Source organism: Anolis sagrei, chromosome 4 (assembly GCF_037176765.1).
Source record: "Anolis sagrei isolate rAnoSag1 chromosome 4, rAnoSag1.mat, whole genome shotgun sequence".
Classification (NCBI taxonomy): Eukaryota; Metazoa; Chordata; class Lepidosauria; order Squamata; family Dactyloidae; genus Anolis; species Anolis sagrei.
Window position 1 is genome coordinate 141,587,811 of NC_090024.1, and position 17,641 is coordinate 141,605,451.

A 17,641-nucleotide genomic window follows, 5' to 3' on the forward strand; every position below is an offset into this window, starting at 1 on the left:
GGTTGGTTCATCAGGTGCTTTGCTATGGCTGATTTCTCTGGTTGAAGAAGTCTGCAGTGCCTTTCACCACATTCTTCATTCATTCTATTAACGAATCCTGCCAAACAGACTCCAACCTTAGTGTCAAATCCTATAGAAAAATGGAATAAGAGAGCTAATGTACCTTAACATGCTTACTTAAAACATAAATGGCAATAGAGGACTCATCCATTGCTGGTCTTTGGTGTTGACAATGATCATAGTTACAGAATACAATAGTTAATTATAGAAGTGGCTTAGACCTTCTTTAGGCAACTGTGCAGGAAAATAAATTTACCTTTGCCAAGCTCTCTTTGAAACAACGATGGGAAGAATTTTGACAGTGAATATCATTTCATTGTGCAAATATTTGACAAATACTTGACATTTAGCTTTGTCACTTGACATCCAAAGGTATTGCAACACCAGCTAGCATATCTGAAGTCAAACAGCTTGCAGTGTTGACAGGTTCCCCTCAATATTTGACAGTGTTGGTGATCTAGTATCCAGTGGCTATCGACAATGAAGAATTGCTCTGAATCACTGCAAAAAAGAGTTTATTCCATATCATCCTGAATGTCTGCTGAAGCCATCAACAGAAACTTTCCATCACTTCCTCTCTCAAGTGTGGTGGCTGTCATTTGGAGAGAAGACCTGCTTTGTGGTGGAATCCTGGCTTTGGAAATCACTCCTCTACTATTTTGCCCAGTACTTCCATTTACTGATTCTCTAGTCTGGTTTAACATTTAATACTGTTGGTACCTGAAACTGCTTTTACTCCTCTTGTAATCAATGTGTCATGCGATCTCATTTCCATTGCTTTTCATGTTTCTCAGCCACCGTCATCCCACAGTTGAGCAGATGAGAAATCCTATACAACAGGATGTGGAACACCACAAGGTGTTCATTCTGGGGAATTGCATTTTAACTTAAATTGGCTGGAACATCTTTGCCAAAGGTGTACAATTAAATAGTAAAAGTTGGCAGAATCTGACAGCAGACATAAGAGCAATTAATGCAACAGTTTCTCATCCATATGGTATTTCAGTACTTTTTAGGTTAACACAAATCAGTTAATTATGCCACTAAAAAAATCTGCATGTTGCATTTTGCAGCTATTTTTGGACTTCAAATGTTGAATTTTGAGGTAAATCTTTAACAATAATTTTTTTAACTGTGGTTTTGAAATCCCTCCACCAAAAAATGTCATCTCTACAAATGTGACATGGTATTTCATCAGCTTTACCAGGAGGGAAGAGATACATCCTATAACTTTATACCCTTAAAATCTCAATCGAATCCTAAAATGGGAAATGGGAAGGAAGGGAAAGAGGCAAAGTTCATTAGGATGATGTTGGAATTCTATGTTGGAAATAGAAATTATAATAATATTTTCCCAGTGCAATTGAGAGTATGGATACCTATGTCTGCTCAGAAACAATTATGTTCATGAAAGTTCATTTCCAGGTCACTGAGGACAGTAGCAACCGGCAATGTTTTGCATTCCAGATATATATGGATGGCAGCTTCCATCATACCACAGTAGAGCAGATGGGGAATGCTATACAACAGGATGTGGAACACAACAAGGTGTTCATTCCTGGGGAATTGCATTTTAACTTAAATTGATCAGAAGGAACTGAGCTTGTCCACTTGTCTACTAGACTAAACAATGCCTGCCAGGGGCTTGTCACTCCTAATAACTACCTCTGCATCCCATAGAGATTTTCTTTCCACCTTAAGAGCCTCTACTGATTTAACATGACGATTTGCATATGTTTTGCTGTGCCTGCAGAACTCTCTCACCTGGTAAAATACAGTTAAGAAAGTGCAATACTAAACCCTAAAATAGTTTATGCAGGAATTTTTATTCTCTTAAATCTTCCAGTGTTAAAGCAACAAGAAAACATTTAGAATGTCCTTTGGTGGAATTTTTATTACACTTGCTATAATATGTAAACTGATATTCTTTGATGCCAGCACGTTGCCCATACAGAGAAATCTCTGCAGAAATCAAATGAAAGGAAAAAAAAGAAAAGAAAAGAAAGGAGAGAAAAAAACGAGGAGGAAATAAAAAATTAACTCCCCCCACCTTTATCTCATTAGGATTAAAGTACATTAATAAATTGTCTGTTAACACAAATTGTCAATAATACAAAAAGTCTACGTTGTACGTTAGTCAAGAAAAATAACTTCATTTGAATACAAAAGGATAAATACACTCTTCTTTTGTTCTATAGCCACTCTTGTACAATAGGTGAGCACAGCATTGGCTTGATGCAGTGCTTCTAAGAGATACAAGGGTATGACTGGCTTGGAATTTATTGAGGAGGGGCTGATACACATGTGCATTACTAACATCGGACAAAGAAATCGTTCAACCAACAAGGGTTACAGAGCAACGTTCACTAAAGCACAGTTGGAAGGGGATTGGGGGGAGGGGGCTGAAGCAGGCCAATATGGCAGCTTTGAAACAGATTTCCTTATACCCACAATGCACTGACAGCAAAGAATGCCTCTATTTGGTTGGCCCACACACTGGGAAGAGGTACAGTTGTGCACCAGATTGAAGGAGCAAGGTTCTGCGGTTTTCATTTTATTGTATTCCTGTCCAAGGGGTGGCGACCAAAGCCTTTTCGATCCTTGGTAAGCTTTTGCAGCTGGCTTTGTCATTAGAAGTAATAGTACTGGCAGCTGTCCAAGTAAAGCTTGAGTCAGAAAGTAACAGTCTTGACTCGCTGGGTTGTCAACAATGGATAGATATGGCTTAGTTCAGTTAGGCCTTTTGAAAGTCTATATATACGTATATATTTGCGCTTTCCCCTTTTATTATTATTATAATTATATTTGAAAGACGCATTAGCATCTTCTTGAGGCTGTTGCTGTCCTCTTTTTATTTTATTTTCCTTTTCTGTGTCCTATATTTTCAAAGCAGTCTGAAGTCGATGCTGCTCAAGCTGCATAGCCTAGAATAGGAAAAATCCACTTAATCCTAATGGTGCAATCAGTGGTAATAGAAGTATCAGGCATGATAACAATGCCCGTTGTCCAGAGTTGCAGATTTCTGAATTCCCTTCACAACTCCGCTTCTCACACAGTACACCAGCGTAGTTTGGTGGGCACAGGCAACGTACATTCTTCTCACACGTTCCTCCATTCAGGCAGATCTGAAGTTCATTGTCACATACGTTGGCTGCGAGATGGAGTTGGAAGGAAAGAAAAAAGAAACCAGAATCAGTATCAGTATTTTGGTAACAGAAAGCAATGATATGGAGGAAGAAGGTTAGGATTTTCCTCTTGAAGATACCTCCAACAGTATGGTTCCCTTATCCATGAATTCAAGGTTCATGGTTTCACTTATGGACACTCCAAAAATGCACATACTCCCCTACCTGGAAATGTTTCTAGGCCTCTTGAGATCTTCCAGTAAGATTCTACAATATGATTCTGGATCATATAGGATCCACTATTATTCAAGATTTCAGGTATCTGCGGGTGTAGGTGGGTCTTGGAAAGTATCTCAAATGGATACCAGGGGTCGTACTGTAATTGTACTAAAACCCATACTGATGGCTCAACAGGGAATACTAGCCAAGCTGGAAGGTGGGTTTTGGAAACTGCAGTCTATATAACACATATATAGGACTGTAGCAGGAGTCATGATTTTATCTCCTTCTCCCATTGTTAGACCTCCCAATAATAGAGTGCCTTCACTTCCAATGCCCAAGTTAGCAGGATTATGTTAATAAACTCTGTGATGAGGTTGAGATCTACTGACCATAAGAGACCATATGAAGAAAGAACATGAAGATGTTTAAAAGAATGTACATGACTAGCCTTGTTCCCAGAAGCCACTAGGTACTCTCCCCAGTAGTTTATATATAATAACATAGCATTAAATTTTAGACATTCCTTGTATTAGGTTAGGGAAATTTTTATACTAAAACTTATTTCAGTTTCACCAATTAAAGCCCATGATCTGATATCTAGGAAGCCATGCATTTGCTACTGGTGCTGTATTTTCCCTGAAATAGGGGGATACTAGCCTAGCCTTCTCTCTGAAATGCTGGTATTTGATAACGAGAAATAGTTTGAAATAACTCATTTTGGAGTGGTTGTACCAAATGATCATTTTTAATATGTGAAGAAAACAGTGAGAACTGTGCAGTTGTGTCTTGTGATCACACTGCCAGCTTTAGTCCAAAGAAATCACTGACATGAGAGTAAGAGAATCAGGCATGCATCAGAACCTCACTCTGAAGATTTGTTTGTGGTTGTTCCCATTCTACAAACTGTACCTCTCTTTGACTTGTGTTGTGCTCTGAGCATCCACATCAATTCAAATGCCACAAGCACGTAAATGACTTCTTTAGATTGCAGCCAAATGCTTCAGGCTGGGATTCTGTTGATGTGTTAGGGTAGCATTCTGCAGCATTGGTGAGAGAAGGCAGACAAAACTGCTCCCCCTTCCATCTCTCTTAGCTGCAATGCTCATGGCCTTTTTCCTCCTGTCCTTTCTTCCTATGATGGTATTGTTACACTGACTTAGTGACTCAACTCATCTTTTATTAAAATTTGTTTTATGGTGTTGTTGGGCATTGAACTGTTGCCTCTGTAAACCACCTTGAGTGACCTGCGGGCTGAGAAGGGCGGTATACAAATATAGTCAATAAATAAATAGTCTCAGTTTGCCATTGTATGCAATCTGTGAGAGTGAGCCCCATTTAACACTGTGGGACTTTTTCATAGTAAATCTACATAGAACAATCAGTCTTTAGCCCAGTAAAATGGACAAAAATTTATGAAACGTGAAGTCACGTGGCGTTATTAAAGGTGAATTCACATAGTGTTATTATTAAACTGAACCTTTAAATTATTATTATTATGCAAAAAGGCAACACTTGCAGCAAGCAGGACAAAATGTGCATAACAAAATATTAAACACATAGCTAAATACAAAGAAACAAGCTAATACGAGACATGAGGCCTTTACACTGAGCAATCTTATATGCAGAAAGCAAACTTAAACACATAAAGTGAATACAGCATGGAAAGAGAAGCATACCCTGGGTGACCCGTGATCAAGCAGATATACAAGCAAATAGCACAGCACATTTTATGCTTATTTCCACATTTTATTTTATAAAAGAAAATATTTTTGAAGTACTCAGGTACAAATGACAGTTAATTAGGGAATATTAATGAGAAAAACAAAATGTCTATTGACAACTACTTAGAATAAATATGCATTACAATTATACCATTCTAGAACTTGTAAAGGACATATTTCAACACACTGTAAATTCTTCCCACTCTTTCAGCCTCACTCCCAATCCACCCAGTTCTATTCCCACATTTATCATGCATTATTTTCGAATAGTCTGTATTCACAATGCTCATGGAATGTTTTTTCGTCCTATAGGAGGCTGGTAGCTCTAATATTGGTGCAGTGAGGATTCTGTCTGGATTCAATCCAGATTTTAAAGTGGCTGTCCAAGGTGCTGAGCCAGTAAGGGATACCTTTCTGTATCATGATTAGCTTCTTTAAAGTTGAAACTAAAACCATTCACAACCAATTGACAATGGAGTCACCAGTTTCTGCTTCTTTCTCAGATGTAGCCTTCTCCATTTTCAGTTAGATCCACTTTAAATAACAGGTTTGAGGAATAGGTTGGAGAGCTGTGCCAAAATGGACCAATATTTGATATTATTTTAAAATTTATTTCTCCAGTGAGTCATTTTATACCATTTCCATCCTCACCAATGTTGTTTTTCCTGATTTGTTAATTTTAGTCCTTCATATTTTTAAAAGCCTGGTGCTAAATCTAATATAAAAACCATTGCAGTATTGACCCCTGTATTTTGGGTGCCATTGCATCAAAACCAACATGGAACATAATATATATGCAGTCAAAGATTTGTTTTGATAGCTGTAGATTTGTACATTGAGGCTTTTATGAAAAGTTCTGAATGCTCAGAAATAGCCAGAATAACCAGAGAAATATGATGAAGTCAGTTCAAATAACATTGCGCCATGAGTAAACATGAAATCCAGAAAGTCTAAAGAATCATGGTGGCATTCAGGAGCAGCAGATGCTCTCTTATTTCTGAGCAGTGTTTTCCCTGGATCTAGTTCTGGTTTTGTAGGGAATCTAAGTTTCTGAACAGTACTCCAAAAATAGGTTCAGCTTTGAATAAACTGGAATGAATTAATCCGCTGATGTAATGGCGGATTAATTCATCTTGTCTAGTGTCCATTGGTGCCCGGAATTTCATGCAGACCCAGAGGCTGGCTAATGACTGCCTAACATACAGAGGGACATTCATATTGTGGTTGCCAACTGTAATGGAAAGAAAATATTTAACTATAACAGTCCCCATATAGTAGACAATGCGTGTCTCTCTATTGTTAAGCTGCAGTTCCCCATCATCCCACACCAATTTGTATGCTAGGTAGGATCCATGGGAATTTAAGCCTAACAACGTCTAAAAGGCTACAGGTTGGCCATTTCTGTTTTAGTAGAATGTCAAATTTATTTGTAACCTGTAGATTTTGCTTTGCTTGATGGCAATATTTCTTTAGTCTTGTAGACACTTATGTATTCCCAAATCTCCAGAACACTCATCTGTAAAAGTAGGCACTGTTTGCCACTTGTCATGATGATTGTTACAAATTGAGCATCTCTTATCTATAATGCTTGAGACAATAAGGATTCTGTATTTTTAGAGTGTTTTGAAATACTTGAATATACATACTGAGGTATCTTGGTGAGGAAGCTCAAGTCTAAAAACTATATTAATTTATGTTTCATATATACCTTATATCACATCTGAAGATTTCAAGTAATGTTTTGAATAATGTTTTGCATGAAACAAAACATTTATACGCTAAACAATCAGAAAGCAAAAGGGATACTATCACAGCAACCCATATATACAATTTAGGTTTTTGGAGTATTCTGGATTTCGGAATTCTGGATAAGGGACGCTCAACCTCTAGAGGCAAAAGATATAATTCCTAATCCAGTTGTTATCTTCATCATCAGCCCTGTAGCAAAACAACTCCGGCTAAAAATGTCATTTGCTTCTAGTCACTTATCTCATAGTCACAGCATCCTTAGCTAAAATGCTGAAGAGGCAATATATACATATTAATAGAAAATAACAGACAGCTAATCAGCGCAAGCAAGTTCAATTCAAATTAACAGAGGGTACACAAAAACAGTGCTCAATGGAATCACTCCCTTCACAATCATCTAGAAATTATGGCTTGTTTTTAATATACTATTGACTTCTAAATCTGTGCATGCAAATGAGTTGAATAACACTACGGTTCTAGTCCTTCTCCAGTATGCTATGCCATAATTAATATGAGGGCAACCAACAGACACCATCTAAACATGCTCCTCCTTTGTCACCTTCCTCTGTGATAACTTTTACTGTACTAATGTATTTTATGACCCATTGACACAACACTGAAATGCATCCCCAGTTTCTGATCTGTAAATGTCACAACTGCATATTAAGTTATAATAAATGTGGCTTGCTCAGGGAATTACGATGATGACGACCATATGTTTACATTTTAGTCTTCTTTAATGCAGCATGCAAGACAAGGCTAATTGGGCATATTTATATTGCAAATATAAACCAAAAGGAATAATAAACCATAAAGCAAATCTGATGAGATTTCAAGTGTAGGAAATTATTGCAAACAGTAACAGCCAAAACAAGAGCACAACAAGAAACCAGATTTGTTTTGATATTTATAATTTCTGAATCTCCAAATATACTTGCTTATAAATATTTAGGTTAATGGGCATCTGTAATTACCTGCTTCCTTGCGACCTCATCAGACAGGGTGAATTTAGTGTCCTAGGATGATTTCACCCTGTTTAGAGCTCCACACCTGACATCACACAATGTTGCATGACTTCTGGCGAAACCACTTCCCCCAACTGGGGTGAAAGCGTTGTTGGATGCTTCCCCCCCCCCCCCCCAACACAGGAGGCTTCTAATGGAGCCAGCATGGGGCCTCATCAGGAGGGCAACACTTTCCCCATGTGATGGGGAAAGTGTCACTGAGAGGGACCTGTACGTGAGGCGACGGACTCACTCCACTGCTTCCTTTTTCCTGGTTGCCAGGTGAAATGGGACACTTTGCCTGGTCTTTATGATGAGGCCCCTGCTGGTGAACACATGTTTGTTACCTGTGGTCATCATACAAAATAGATAACTCATAAAACATTTTAACTCAGGTCCACTGAATTCAGTGGAACATGCTTCCAGATATGGTTGCAACCTGAATGAGTGAACTAGCACAATTGAACAGCAGGGCTATTTGGTGAGGACTGTTTTTATTTCTGATAGCATTCAGTATTGTAGTTACATATGCATAAGCTAGAGTAAATGCTCTGTATTAAATATCCATTTATTTCAATATTTATATCCCATCCTTTATCCAAAGTCTCAGAGTAGCTTTCAATAAAATCAAGTTAAAAATATATGTATATGTGTACATACTTACACACCCATCTTAGATCAAATGCTGTTCAAGGAAATGCAGTAAGACTTCTGAATTGTTTGCTGTGGAAAGGGCTGGAAACATTAATTTTGTGCCCCATTCAGCTACTGAACAGACTTCATTCCCCTAATAGGTCTGTTGACTGCTAAGGTAGGTGGGGGAGTTTCAGGCAAGCCTGTAGATGTTTCTTATGCATTCTCATCTAAGTAGCTGATATAGAATATTTATGGTAGATCTTTGTAATTTCTATTTCTGAGCACTTACTGACAATGGCGACTGCTTGCAATTAACTTTTTTGGGCGGGGGGGGGGAGGGGAATCACAAAAATATAGTATATTTAAAATGTTACTTTCCAGGTTATGAACAAGCATGTATAAGTTTGAAATTTATAATGCTTCTACCTGAAGTTTTAATGATATTTACCTGCTCTATCAGCTCATTCGGTCTGAGATATAAAAAGGTAGCCTTTCTACACATAAGCATTTTCAAAAGGCCCATTAGGGCTGTTGACACTTGAATCTTTATTTTCTTAGCTTTTAAAGAATAAATGGCTGATTGCAGAGGTGAATTATATGTGCCATTAATACTGGCCAGTGACCTGAAATAAATGATGATAAATCAATAGTTAATTAAAATACTTTTCTAAAAAGTAGATGAAATCTTGCTTTTGTTTGGAGCATGAATGCAAATTAGGATATTTTTCCAAAGTTTTTCATTTTCATATAAAAATAAATTTGGTTTCAACTTATTTTACTTTTCAAAATACTTTACTTGTTTTTTTAGGAGGAACAGGTCTCCCTTTATGGCTACAGTTTATAATTCATTATGTTGCAATCATTTCTATTAATCTTTCTGTCATGATACTACACTGGAGGAAAGTTTGGTATGCTTCATCCTAAGCACTTAAAAGTTTGTGGAAGCATCACTAACAAATGATGCCAATTATGTAAGTTGGGAAATTGGAACCGATCTACTTTCCTAGGATCAGTGTTCCTCAAATTGTGCTTCTCCAGATGTTTTGGAATTCAGTTAGTAAGCTGGCTGGGACTTCTGGGAGCCGAAGTCCAAAACACCCGGAGGAGCACAGTTTGAGAAACACTGCATGAAACGATGGCACAATTTGTAGAATTCATCCAGTACAGGCAGAGTATTCCTGATCTAAAAAGCTTGGGAACAGAAGTATTTTGCAAAAGCCGCATTTACATAAATGTACATAATCTTGGAGATAAATCTTCATTTATGCTTCACAAATATTTTATACACAAAATCTATACATAGTCTGAAGGTTATATACCATATTTGCTCAATTTTTTTATTGTACTGAGTTGTACTATTTTAATATGTAATGATTTGTATTTGCAGTTTTTATATGATTGTATTTGATATGCACTGTAAACCGACCTGAGTCCCTCGTCAAGGTTGAGAAGGCCGGTATAGAAATCCTCTAAATAAATAAATAAATAAATAAATAAATCTAATGCTGACTTTTTTTTACTACGGTAAATTACCTCCCCAAAATAAGGAGGCACATTAGAGTCACATAATACGGTTCAGACTGGCAACTGAATTTACACGGCACTTCAGTTCTTGTCCTTTGATGTTCTATAAGCTGATCGTTATTTCTATTTTTCAGAGATTGCATTGTATATCAATGTATTTTTCCCTTGATGACTGAAACACCACCAAATTTACCTTCATCTCCACCATTTCACAAAACAACAATACATTTTTCAGGGAAAAATGAGTTGCAGTCTAAAAGGATTTCTGTTGGCTATCTTCCAACTATTAGAGGTTAATGGCAGATCAGTTGAAGTGAAAGTCCATACCATAGAGACCAAGCCCATTGGCATCAATGCTCTAACAGTTGCATCACACAGCAAAATCATCACATTGCAAAGTTCTTATATATGAAAATGGTAGTTGGCTTGTTACATTTTTTGGTTCCCAAGTAAGGATTGTTTATTATTAGCTGTGTAAGGGTTAAGGTTTAATACTATCGAGTCTATGACATCAGGCCTCCTTGTCACATTTTGTTGAGTTCTCTGAAGACTCTTAGGGCTCAAATGCAAGTAGTTTTGCTAGAGTCAACTTCCTTAATTGTGTCGGTAAAGAAACTCAACACTTTCAATAAACTCTTTTCTATTTCCTTCCTTCCAGCCACCTCTTGGGTCATTCTCTAACCTTTTATTGCTCTTTCTAGTAAACGTTGGAGCTTGTCAGTGAGCAAACATCATTCAAGGGTTTAGAGAACAGAGATGAGAAAGCATTTTCTGTACATTTTTTATTATAATTATTTATGTTTCCTGTACTCCTAACAACATTGCCTGGGATGGTCTCGCCATTAGGCAGAGTGAGGCAGGTTTCTTAGGTGGCAGATACCAAAAGGTTCAGAATGACTAAAGTGACATCTTTCATATTTACTTTTTGCATGTTTTTTATTGTATTACTTTTAAATTGTGAGTTGTTTTAATCTGAATTGTGGGGATATAAATAAATATATATATATATACTATTATAAAAAAGATGGTTCCTTTCCCCTCTTTGCCTCATGGTTGTAACTTATTATCCCAGCCAAATCTTCCAAAATACTGAATCAGTATGATGTAATAGTTTGAGACATAGCCATGGAAGCAATAGGCAAGTGACTGGGATTAAAATGGCAGCCAGCAAGGCTGGTATCTGTGGCAATACAGGTGACTATTTCTGCCATTCTGCTGCCACCACAATGCCCTACTCCAAAAGGTATCTTAGGCCAGTGTAAGTCATCAATGGACACTCTATACCCATGGAGTCAACCATAAAAACCTTGAAAATATATATTAAAGATCCAAAAAGCAAACTTTTGATGTACCATTTTATACAAGGGGACACAATTTTACTACACTGTTGTATATAATAGATTTTGAACATCTACATATTTTTTTACTATCCACAGCAAGTCCGGAAAACAAATCCTAGCAGATACTGAAGGTCCACTGTGTTCAGTTTTATAGAAACATGAACTCCAGATGTATTCTCATCTCCAAACATTTGGAAGATGTGGAGGGTGGCAGTTCACATAGACACATGAGAATAGTCCAGCATTCTTATCACAAAGGAAAAAGAGAACCTTCATCAATTATGTTCCTACTAAAGTTTGACATTTTTCCTTTCGAGCAGACATGTTATGAAGTCTCTCATGTCTTTATAATGCTGGAACAGTTGTGGGATCAACCTTAAATATAAAACTGAACTTTAAATATTCTATTAAATTAGAATATATCCTACTGGTTAGTCCAAACTGAAATAGAAATCCATGAAAACATTGTTGATTGGATAAATTGCATTGGTTCAAGGGGTCTATTCCAGTTGGGATTAACAACAGAATTTAGTCCATTATCTTTGTTCTTAAATTCACAGATCAAAAGCACCTGCAAAGATGGTGAGAAAATTCACAAGTTCTTCTGGCTCCCAAAACACATTTTGATTGCTGATGGAGCATTAATATTCTTGAGTAAAACCCTTTCCCCAAAGTGCTAATTAAGAAAATATTGAAATTTTCCACAGGTCAAGACATTCATTTATATATGCTCAAAAAGATGGCTTTGCACAAGGTACTATCGGTTTTCTCCTTTGAGACTTATGAATAATGCAGATGTGTAGGGAGGGGGTGAAGCGAGACAGAAGAGAAAAAGAAAAAAGAAAAAAATGGCAGTGGCCTGAATCCACTTGGTTCATCTATTAGAATAGAGCCATTGCAACAAATACTGGATGTGTGACTCAGGCCTCGTCTACACTGCTATATGATCAGTTTCATAATGCAGTATAACTGCATTGAACTACATTCTATATGAGTCTACACTACCATATAATGCAGTCCAATACAGTTAAACTGTATTGTGAAACTGGAATACATGGCAAGGTAGTTGGAGCATCAACATGATGCAATGGGTCTATTGTAATGGAGACTGACCAACATGTTGCAGTGGCAACAATGACTCAACCTAAGTACTCTGCCATTTCACCCTCTCATGACACAAGGTAAGGCAACTGCTGTGTATGAGTGTGCGAACTGAGTAGGGATACAATGCTGGATTATACTCCTTGCACTCCAACATCCTCTCTGGCTCCTTGGTTAAGTGGAAATACAGTGCTGAAGTAAGATTCCATTACAAATCTGCTCTTTAAGTGGAACTAGAATGTCCTTTGCTCCAAGTTACAAAATATAGTAGACTAACCCTGAGAAGTTGCAAATTCTGTTGTCGCATAAGAGATGAGTGCTCATTTTGTCATTCTCTAAAATGGGTCTAAAGGATTCCACTATCTGCTTTCTGATTTTAAAATGTCACTTATTTTGACAGATGTATGCTAGTCTATACAGTAAAAGTGACTGACGACCTCATCACACTGACTTCTCACTCCATCCTAGGATGCTTCCAGGATGAAGCCCAATGGACCAACATTCTGCAATATGTCTTCTGAAGCACTTTATCTACCCATTGGAGTAATTAGCCTATATTATCCTCTAAAAAACCCCCTGCTTAGACATATTCCATCTCTGTTCACGTCCAGTGTTTTAAAATTTTAATCTATTACATTTAGCCCTGCCCACAGTGTTGGATACCTATGTTTAAAATTTCTTGTGTTACCGTTTATATGTATTTATAATATTTTGTATGTATTTTATTTTGCTTTGCCTGTGTTGTTTTCACTGATGTATTATTGTTGGGGCTTGGCCTCATGTAAGTCCTCTTGGGGAGATGGTGAAGTACCCCTTGACACAGGGGTACTTCCCATGGGGCTCCATCCTGAATGCATCCTAGGACAGAGCCCTGAGAACATGGGTGGCTAACCGTGCTTTCATAGTCTACAGCAGGGGGAAGCCAGGCAACGATGTTTTCCCCCATGTAATGGGGAAGGCGGCAATGCAGGTGATGCGAGGCATGGGATGATGGTTCCTCCCACTGCCCCACAGATTTGCCATGCTGCCTGGCGATTTCCCCTGCTGTTGCCCACATTAGAGACCTCAATGTGATAAGGCCCTGAGATAAAGAGGTATTTGAAAGTGATCCAACATTTAAAGAGGGAAGTGAAGAAATCACACAGAAGTGTAACTTCTAAACACAGGTAGGGATGGATGTCTTGTTGTTGACAACCTTCTTTCACTCTAATTTATGTCTGGAGTTTCAGTCCAACAACATCTAGAATGCCACTAGATGTCCAACCTGGTGTAGAATATGTTTAATAACTGCTGTGAAGGAATGTGATTTAGGGACATTTAGGAGAAGCTGAAAATGGCCACTGACTTTATTTATTGATTTACTACACTTTTATCCCACCCTTTTCAGCCCAAAGGCGACTCAGGGCGGTGTACAGATTGGCAACATTAGATGCCAAACACACATAAACACATCATTTAAAACAAATTAAATCACATAATAAAATTCATAATAAAACCGTTTAAAACTGTTAAAAGTTATAAAAATCAATGACTATTAAAATCCATGTCTATTTGCATCCTTAAGCCGTTATTTACTTATGCCTTTCTTTGTGATGCCACCAAGGGTATTCTTTTCTATACTGTCATAAAGAGAGTGGGGAATAACCATGTTCAAATAAATTGTGCACTCTCTGATCCTGGCCAAAGGGTAGGCATCTATTTTTAAAATATATTTGCCCAAACAATAAACCTCAGTGGATTCGGTAGGACATCTCATAATTAATATGCATTTGGTTGCAGGGTGAGGATATGCACACCTAATTTAGAGAATGACCCACTAAATTCCCTATTTTTATATTTCATGTACAAAATCACATTGTATATATTAATTTGAAACCACACTTAATCCCTGGTGAATAAAGCTTCTAAGGAATTATACATTTTTGGAATAACAATTGATTTTCAACTAGCTTCTGCTCAGGCTTCAGGAACGTTTAAGGAGGACTTTAGGGCAAAAGTCCAAATAGCAATGGGATTCTAGCAGTTTATATCCATTCTGCACCTGGATAATATGGAGGGAGGACAACATTCAGACATTTATTGTTCGGTGAACAATAAAATCGCAATCTGGAAATTACACTTTATTGAAAATAGTGGGTAGGGGAGGACAGAACTTAACAACAATGGAGAATAAGGGATTATATTTAAGAATATCAGCAGAGTTTTCTTTGTAGAATCTTTATGATGCCAAGCAATCAGCTTCAGTGTTGTGTTATAGTAGAAATGTGCTGCCTGTAGATATTGAATTAATGGAAAATTTAAAAAATAACCAAAAAGGAGGTATTAAAAGCAGAATAACATGGTATTCAGCATGACATGAAATGATGAGTGGGTACTCTATCTCCATAGAAATCATAATCTCACATCCTGGAGTCATTTTGACAGGCCTGATAGAGGATAACAGGAGATTGCTTTCTAAAATGGACAAAATTGGAAATAAATCCAGGATTAGTCATTTCAGAATTACTGTTGTTCTAGTGGGGATAGATCCTCCAATCTTTCTTAGTCAGGGGAAAATGGTTAACTAAGCTTGTGCAGCTTTCTGATTTAGGCCAAGCACTTCAAGGAAGAAGGTGCTTAAGGGTGAGAAGGACTCCTTGTCTTCCTCCGTGTCATAAACCCCTGGATATCCGACTGCTCATAATGAAGTTCTAAAAGCTGCCTGAGTAATTTGAGGGACTGCAATCAAATTGGAGAAGGCTGGGGAAAGCAGTAAATGTGACAATTGGATTGAGAGACATGAAGCCCATAATGAAACGCTGAAGGAACTGTACACGTTTAAGTTTAGAGATATGAAAATAATAGGAAGACTGCAGTTTTCAAAAGTGAAAATGGTCTTCCATAATGAAGAGCTAGTTTCTCTTCTATAGCTTTACATCCAATTACAAACTCCCCTGCAAGTTCACAACTGTAAATATAATTATTCACATAAAGATAGCCCCCCCCCCCCCGTTAATAATTTTGCCCTTTCTCTGATGCTTGTATCATCAACTTAAAAAATATATATGGGAAAGAAAATTGTGTCTTATTGTGGTAGGCTGGCAAAGATTCAGGGCAGGACCAGAAAAAAGAAAGTTTGGTGCTGAAAGTCTACATAAGATAATTTCCCCTAACTTTGCCTGCAACTTTTGGATTATAGAAGGCACACGATCAGTGTAGTTCCATTAAAAACCTGTGGAATATTGTAAACTTTATTCACACTGTACTTTGTAGGGTAAGCACCAATGGTCCATTTGTATGTTGCTTTGTATCTTATGGTAACAATGATTAAAATTGTTAAGTGTTTTCATAATTTCAACTGTCTTTTAATTTTGAAAATGAATGTAACAAAACAAAAATCTAAGACTGGAGGAAGTTTGTTCAGCATAGGGTTGGATTGCTGGACAGCAGATAGGTCGGTTCTCCTGAAAACACTGACTAGTAGTTATGAATGTGTAAGTATCATAGTTACAGTGTTACTCAGTGACTCCTATTGTGACCTCTCATTTCTCCATTACTGGGCAGCAACCTCTGCAACCAATGGGTGTGTGTTTCCTGTGATCAGAAAGCAGCTGACAGTTGTCTCCAGTCTTCAATATGATAGATAGAAGGAGGACTGCTTCCTGATTGACAGGGGAACTGAACCTCCTACCAATTCAATGCAGTTGCCAGTGTCTGGCCATTGAATCACACAATCCCTATATTTCCCCTAAGGTATAGGCTATGCATGAGTTATTGTAACACTCTACAGTTGGCATGTCCAAAGTCTAGCCCTGGGACCCCTTCTCAAATTTCCACTGGTCCTTTCTCTTCAGGCCTGCCTCCCTTGCTTCTTTCCTCCCTTTCTTGACTTTCTTAAATCTTTTTGGTCATCTGACCCTTCCCTCCTTCTTGGGTATCAGGGCCCCAGAAAAGGTCCACTTCTCAAGAGGAGAGAAAGCGAGATGCCAACCTCTTGTGCTCCCTCACTCCGAATAAGCATCACCTTCTCCTCGGGTGGGCCCAGCCTTGGGCATCCCATTACAGTGGCAACTTGTATCTCTCTCTTAACCTGCAACTTTTTATTTCTTTGCAAAGGAAGGCTCCCCAATTGCCCTGCTTGTTCCAGGCGGTCACTGCTGCCACCACCGCTGCTGTTACATGGCTGGGAAGGACAGGCCCTGGAGGCCGAGTGCCTGCTTGGCTTCCCTCCCTTCTCTGCCCCACCTTCATCCATGCACTACAAATAAGACATATGCAGTGTGCATAGGAATGTGTTCAATTTTGTTTTCAAACTATAGTCTGCCCCTCCCCTCTGACATACCGAAGGCCTGTGAACTGGCCCTTGGCTTTAAAAGTTTGGACCTAGCATTTTGTATTCAACATATTGAGCCATGTTGAGCCACATCTACCCTGACATGAGGGCAGTGCATAACACATAACATGGTGGTTACATAACACACATTGCAGTTCACTTTGGGAAGTTGGGGATACTCTCAAATGAAGTCCTTGATACGCATTAGTGTGCCGTGAAAGCAATTCTGCAGAATACACATTGCTCTGCGGACAGACAAAGTGCCTCAGTGATCTGCACATATGCATTCTGTACTCATGTCTATCAAACAGATCCTAAAACCAGTTTAAGACCAGCCTTTATAGTGTGTGTAAGCATCACCCACCCCACAAATCAGTTCCAGAGTTTTCAGTGTAAACATCTGCCCAGTGAAACTGTTTCCTTCTATGTTGGTTTCACCATAGTGGTCAGTGCAAATATGCCCTAAGTTCAAGAACCTGGGCTAGGCATAGGCTTATTTCCAGTGATGTAAGGAAACCTTTTTTTTTTTTTAAAAAAAATACAGGTTGAATCTCCCTAATCCAAAATGTTTGGAACCAGAATTTCTTTTGGATTTTTTCCCAGATTGTAGAATACCTCTGTTTGTGTATTGAGGGATGGGGAAAAGCAGATAATCACATATTTAGCTTCTGGATAAGGGAGGCTAATCTGTATTCATTTTTGAGCATTACTACACTGCCTATTTCTGTTGCTTTGGCATTATCCTTTCTCCCTCCCTGCTATTGGTCTTTTCTTCCAGAAAAAGCCACATTGATTTATTATTTATTTATGGTATTTCTATCCCACCTTTCTCTGCCCAAAGGCGACT

The 17,641-nt window shown here is 38.1% G+C and overlaps 1 protein-coding gene across 14 annotated transcripts in view; it reads right to left on the reverse strand.

Annotated features, from left to right (window-relative positions):
• Nucleotides 1–1,934: 1,934 nt before the first annotated feature.
• Nucleotides 1,935–17,641, reverse strand: part of NTNG1 (netrin G1) — a 332,462-nt gene continuing 316,755 nt past the window's right edge. For 13 of the 14 annotated variants that reach the window (XM_060774037.2, XM_060774039.2, XM_060774036.2 and 10 more), the window contains one exon: nucleotides 1,935–3,211. In XM_060774037.2, the coding sequence (XP_060630020.1) occupies nucleotides 2,985–3,211 (227 nt within the window). In that variant the 3' untranslated portion in view covers nucleotides 1,935–2,984. The remainder of the gene's footprint in view (nucleotides 3,212–17,641) is intronic. The other variant, XM_060774043.2, reaches the window with a different exon arrangement.